The 7012-nt window shown below is 40.6% G+C and overlaps 1 protein-coding gene across 1 annotated transcript in view; it reads left to right on the top strand.

Moving 5' to 3' along the window:
• The window catches only part of PHF8 (PHD finger protein 8), a 75814-nt gene that overhangs the window by 62096 nt on the left and 6706 nt on the right, over positions 1-7012 (top strand). Inside the window, exon 13 of the mRNA XM_017519648.2 lies at positions 5865-5974. Coding sequence (XP_017375137.1) covers positions 5865-5974 — 110 coding nt within the window. The remainder of the gene's footprint in view (positions 1-5864; positions 5975-7012) is intronic.

The raw sequence follows: 7012 nt of genomic DNA, 5'->3' as shown, positions 1-7012 counted from the left end.
CCTTGTCTGGTAACTCCAGCTTTGTCTAGGAAATCAGGGACAATTTACCCTGATGGCTTTTTTTCTTGTAAATGGCTCTACTTTATTTCTTTGTGTGTCTCCTTTAGCCTTTGAAAGCATTTAAAATAGCTGATTTAAAGTCCTTGTCTGGTAACTCCAGCTTTGTCTAGGAAATCAGGGACAATTTACCCTGATGGCTTTTTTTCTTGTAAATGGCTCTACTTTATTTCTTTGTATGTCTTGTAGTTTTTTGTTGAAAACTATACATTTTAAATGCCATGGCAACTCTGAAAATCAGATTTTCTCCACTCTGCTTCTCAGGGAACACTCTTTTTGTTGTAGTTGGGTTTTGCTTAGTGGCTTTTCTGAACTAATTCTGTAAAGTCTGTAAACTTTTGTGTGTGCCCACTGATGTCTCTACTCATTTAGCTTAGTAGATGTCTCATGATTGGACACAGATTTCCTGAAATACCTGGAACCAATGAGTCTCCCAGTGCTTACTGAGGGCCTCTCTATGTGCATGTTGGAGCATGCTTTCACTCAGCCAGGCAGATTACAACTCTGCCGTAGCCTTCACGTCGTCCTTGTGCAACATCTCAAAGTTAGACAGAGGTGCATGCTTAGGACCTTCTCCAGTCTTAGAGCCCCAACACATGCATGTGGTCGTCTAATTTGCAGAAATGTGTGGGAGCTTTTCACATTCTCTATGGGCATCTCATTCCTTAGCTTTTAAAAAAATCATTTGGGTTAATCTATTGTTTACCACAACTGTTATCTATCACCTTAAACAGCTATGACATTAAGCACATGCCTGTAAACATTTTTTAAAAATAAACATCCCCCAGGGAGGGAGAGGGTTTTAGTACTAGGCTTTGAAAGAAAGCTCTAGCTCTGTTCTGCTCACTATATTACTGGGAACATCGGCTGCTATTTTTCAAGGTGTTCACTAAGCTAGGACAAGGTAGATATGTCTGAGGCAAGTTAAAATGCACAAAGCTTATTGTTCTTACTGAGATTCAGCTGTTTTTCTTGAATAAATGTTTTCCAGATTGCTGCAAACCTTTTGTTACTTTCCAGAGTTCTGAAAAAATTCATCCTGACAGTTTTGCTAGTTTTTCCCTTGTTTTTTTTATAGGGGAATGAATTCTTGGAGGTCCTTACTCTGGGCCACTTTCACTGATGTCAACCCATCATGACATCCCATCCTAAATAGTTAAATATGCATTGAATGATATTTTCTTTTTTAACCACAGTACCAGTATATGACACCTAAGCAAAGTAAAAATTTTTTTTTTTTTTTTTTGAGACAGAGTCTCCCTCTGTCGCCAGGCGCCAGGCTGGAGTGCAGTGGCGCAATCTCGGCTCACTGCAACCTCTGCCTCCTGGGTTCAGGCAATTCTCCTGCCTCAGCCTCCCGAGTAGCTGGGACTACAGGTACGCGCCACCACGCCCAGCTAATTTTTGTATTTTTTAGTAGAGATGGGGTTTCACCATGTTGGCCAGGTTGGTCTCTATCTCTTGACCTCGTGATCTGCCCTCCTCAGCCTCCCAAAGTTCTAGGATTACAAGCGTGAGCCACTGTGCCCGGCCACATTTATTTCTTAATATCATCTAGTACCATGTACTTACTCAAATTTTCCCCAGTTGTACCACAAATATCTTTTGAAATTGGCTTGCTTAAACCAGAATCCATTCAAGGATTACACATTGCATTTGGTCATTATAATCTCTTAGTCTTGTTCATTATTTAAAATTTGTTAATATGACTATTTTATTTTATATTTTGAGACAGAGTCTCACTCTGTCGCTCAGGCTGGAGTGCAATGACACGATCTTAGCTCACTGCAACCTCTGCCTTCTGGGTTCAAGTGATTCTCCTGCCTCACGTTCCTGAGTAGCTGGAATTACAGGCGTGTGCCACCACATCTGGCTAATTTTTTTTTTGTATTTTTAGTAGAGACAGGATTTCACCATGTTGGCCAGCCTGGTCTCAAACTCCTGACCTCAAGTGATCTGCCTGCCTCGGCCTCTCAAAGTATAATATGACATATTACATATACATAACAGTAGAAGGATAGCACATGAATATGTCTAGTCTCAATACCCAGATTCTATAGTTGTAACATTTTGCTGTAGTTGCTTGATTCATCTATCTATATCTGTCTGGCTATCTATAGTTTTCCCTGAGCCACTTCAAAGTAATGTACAGTCATCATAACATATTTTATCCTTAGTATCTCCTAAGAATAAGGACATCCAGCCGGACGCAGTGGTTCACGCCTGTAATCCCAACACTTTGGGACACTTGAGGCGGGTGGATCATTTGACATCAGGAGTTTGAGACCATCCTGACCAACATGGTGAAACTCTGTCTCTACTAAAAATACAAAATTAGCCAGGCGTGGTGGTGGGCGCCTGTAATCCCAGGTAACGGGCTAACATGTGGCTTCTCCATGTGACTGGCTTCCTTACTGCCCAGCAGACTCAAGGCAATCAAAACTTTTTACATAGCAGTTCAGATTGCTAAGCATGAGTGTTCCAACAAGCAGGGTGGAAACTGAAATTGCCTTTACTGACTTAGCCTCAGAAGTCACATGGTATCATTTATATCATATTCTATAGGGTACAAATGAGCATGCTTAGATTCAAGAGTCGGGCATAGACCCCACCTGTCAATAGGAAAGGTATCATAGGATTTGGAGCCATGTTTTAAAACCACCACACATACAAAAATATAGAGAACAATATAAAAGATATCCAAGTATCCATGCCTAAAAAATTATCTATCAACATTTTTGGTAAATTTGCTTCCAGTCATGTTTTAAACACATTACCTTTAAAGAAAGAATTTCAGCCTTTCGAATTGCTTGTTCTAGAATCTGCATACTGCTTATCCAGAAATTCTCCTTTATAATAGCAATAGCTAACCAAAGAGTTTAAATCTAGGTCAGCAGCACCACCACATCTTTTTTCTGTGACAGTAGATTTTTTCCTTTAAGAATAGAATAGGGCTGGGCACGGTGGCTCATGCCTGTAATCTCAGCACTTTGGGAGGCCAGGGCGGGTGGATCACGAGGTCAAGAGATCCAGACCATCCTGGCCAACACGGTAAAACCTCATCTCTACTAAAAGTACAAAAATTAGCTGGGCGTGGTGGCACGTACCTGTAGTCCCAGCTACTCGGGAGGCTGAGGCAGGAGAATCGCTTGAACCCGGGAGGCCGAGGTTGCAGTGAGCTGAGATTGCGCCACTGCACTCCAGCCTGGCAACAGAGTGAGACTCCATCTAAATAAATAAAGTAAATAAAATAGTTCATTGAACTCCTATATATCCACCAGTGAGAATGAACAGTTATATATATTGCCATATTGGCTTCATTTATCACTTAACTGTTCTAAAAAAATTTTTTCTTTGCTTGAAAGCAAACCTCAGATATTATGCCATTTCCCCCATGTATTTCAAAAAAATGGACATTTTCTCACAAAACCTTACAACCTGTTATTATACATAACAAAATTAACGATAATTTGGTAATTCTTTGATGTTATCTAATTCCAGGTCTGTAATCAAATTTCCTAAATTGTCAAACCGTGAAAAGATGTTTTTATAATAGATGGTTTAAATCAGGATCTGAACAGAGTCCACATGGCATTCGAATGTCATGCCTTTTAACCCTCTCAACCTAGAGTAGTCTCCCCTTTATTGTTTTGTGCTATTGATTTGTGGTAGACACTGGTGTAATTGCCTTATGACATGTCCTACCTTTTAGATTTGTCTGTTTGCTTACTTGTGACATTTTTTTAAAGAGACAAAGCCAGTTTAGCTTGTAGAACGTCTGCTTGTTTTCTTCTGGTGTCATTTAACTTGTTTTTCTACCACTGTGCTTCCTAAATACTGGAAGTAATATGAATGGCTTGCTTGATTTTAGCTCTTCAACAAAACTACTTATCAGGTGGTATGAATTTCCTATTGCATCTCATCAAGAGGTGGATGAAGTTGTGTTGTGCGTTCTCACTATTAGTGACAGTAAAGTTCATACTTAAAGTGGTAATCTCTTGATCTCATCATTATAAGTGTTTTCTTCTTGAGATAAGCAGGTAATCTGTGAGGTAATATTTTCGTGCTATGTGAATATCCAATTCCCTAGAGTCTGCTGTTTCATTAGGACTTTCACAGTTGTGATTTTCTAATTCTGTCATTCCTTCTACATTTAGTAGCTGGCATTCTTCTGTGAAAAAGAGCTGTCTCTCATCATTTGGGGCTGTTTGGTTATCCTGAAATATACTTCCTTTTGAAATGGTGGATTGAGTATTTTTTATTTCAAGTTGGTGTAAGGCATTAGTCATGCAAGAAGGTGGTCTTTTTGAGGAACTCATAGCTTGATTGGTAGACAGAATAACACACATCAGCATTAGAGAATGAGAAAAGGTGGTATGTGCTATGTATCAAGTAATTTGTATAGATCATAAGTTCAGAGGGAAAAGAGATCAATGGAACCAAAGAGGTTTTGTGTAGGAGACTGATTTCAGCTTACCTTAAAGAATGGGTAGGTTTTGAAATAGGCAAACAAAAAGGAAAATAGTACTCTAGATAGTGTGGATGGTGAGGATGAAAGCACAGGGAGAGAGGATAAGCTGTAGAAACTCTGGAGATGTAATAAGGAAGCCATCTGTCTGGAGAAGCTGAGAATATGGATGTGGATATAAGATTGGAGAGGTAAGTGGGCCAGAAGCAGAATATGGGACAACCTTAAATGCCAGTTCAGGGAGATGAACTTTTTTTTTTTTTTTTTTTTTTTTTTTTTTTGAGACAGCCTCTTTCTGTGGCTGAGGCTGGAGTGCTGTGGTGCAGTCTTGGCTCACTGCAACCTCCACCTCCCAGTTCAAGCGATTCTCCTGCCTCAGCCTCCCAAGTAGCTGGAACTACAGGCACACGCCACCATACCCAGTCAATTTTTGTATTTTTTTAGTGGAGATGGGGTTTCACCATGTTGGCCAGGATGGTCTCTATCTCTTGACCTCATCATCTGTCTGCTTCAGCCTCCCCAAATTTTTTATTTTTATTTTTTGATTTATTTTATTTATTTTTTTGAGACAGAGTTTTGCTCTGTTGCCCAGTCTGGAGTGCAGTGACGCAATCTTGGCTCACTGCAACCTCTGCCTCCCAGGCTCAAGCAATTCGCATGCCTCAGCCTCCTGAGTAGCTGGGACTACAGGTGTGTACCACCATGCTTGGCTAATTTTTATATTTTTAGTAGAGATGAGATTTGCCATGTTTGCCAGGCTGATCTCAAACTCCTGGCCTCAAGTGATCCACCTGCTTCGACCTCCCAAAGTGCTGGGATTACAGGTGTGACCCACTGCACCTGGCCTGGATTATTGCTTTATTTTTAGAGACAGGGTCTCGCTCTGTTGCCCAGGCTAGAGTACAGTGGTGCAATTGTAGCTTACTGTAACCTCAAACTCCTGGGCTTAAGCAGTCTTCCCACTTCAGCCTCCCAAGTAGCTAGGACCACAGGTGCATGCCACCACACCTGGCTAACTTTTAAATTTTTTGTAGTGACAGGGCCCCACCCCAGCCTCCCAGAGCATTGGGATTACAGGCATGAACCATCATGCCCAGCCAAGGGAAATTTACTTTTTTTTCTTTTTTCTTTTTTTCCTCTTCAAGGTTCACTTTTATCCTTTAATCAATGTGTGCTTTGAGCATTTGTGAATTAGCTTCTTATGTGATGGCAAAATCTGGCTTCATAAAATGTTAGAAGCAGGAAGACCAATGAGACCACCTTTGGAGGGAGGTAGGGAATATGGCTAGCATTCAGGTAAATGTTTTTGTGACACCTTCTCATCCTGTTTCCCCTGCAGCTCGTGTGACCCCAACTCTGCCGAAGCAGGACCGTCCTGTGCGTGAGGGGACCCGGGTAGCCTCTATTGAGACAGGTTTGGCTGCAGCAGCTGCAAAGCTGGCCCAGCAGGTAGGTGCTGATACCCCAGGTAATGACCCTGCAACTGAAAGTAGTTTGACTTAGAGCCTCAACATTTAGACCTGCAGACTGATAGGATCCCACCTTTGTCTCAGTGGGCATTGAGTAACCATTGATCTTTATCCTTGGCAGTATCCCAGCCCCAATCCCCTCTTAAATCCCTCTTATTCCAATTCAATGACAAGCCACTTCCACAGGTTACACAGTTGACATGATTTAGGCTGAAAGAAAATATTAGGCCAGAGAAAACCCTTGCAGATATCACTTACCTTTCTTAGTATGTAAAAATTTCTCAGATGAGAAGGACCAGATCTATCCTTTGCTCTCATATGAAGCCCTGAGGGGGTGACTCAGCTGAGTACACTCAAGTTGTCAGCCACCCACCAATATTGGAATTTGGTTGATTAGAATTTTTTCTTGTCCACTTTATGAAATAATATCTTAATCTTTACCCACCAATTTTTTTTTTTTTTGTCTTAAAGAGTGATCTTCACTAGAATCAAGTTCACCTCCTAGCATTACGGTTTAAAGTTTTTTAATCTGTGTAATGTGCTTAGGAGCCTTTAGAGGTGAATATCCTGATTCTCTTGTTATCAATATCCCATTATCTCCTAATGCTGTATCCTATAGCTTAGAGCACTATTAAGCATCTGCTTTATGTTAGGTGCACTCATGTACAATGTGTAATGTAATCTGCCCAATAGCCCTGTTCAACAGGTGATATTTTCATCATTTTACAGGTGAAGAAAATGAGGCTCTCGTTCAGTGACTAGTCCAGGATAATACAGCCAGTAAATAGAGGAGACAAGATTCAAACTCATATCTTCTAACTTCAAACTTCATGTTCCTTTCTATTTAAATAAATGTTTATGTAGTTCAGTCATTATATCCTATTTAAATAATATTTGATAGAATGTTGTTTTTCATATGATGTGCTATGGAGCAGTAGAGTTGCTTAGAAATGTCTCAGGCTATTGTATTGAACCAGCAGAGTCCAAGCAGGCCTGGCAATCTTCTTTGACCAGAACT

Source organism: Cebus imitator, unplaced genomic scaffold (genome assembly GCF_001604975.1).
Source record: "Cebus imitator isolate Cc_AM_T3 unplaced genomic scaffold, Cebus_imitator-1.0 Scaffold763, whole genome shotgun sequence".
Lineage (NCBI taxonomy): Eukaryota > Metazoa > Chordata > Mammalia > Primates > Cebidae > Cebus > Cebus imitator.
This window is presented reverse-complemented; position numbering and strand designations above follow the sequence as displayed.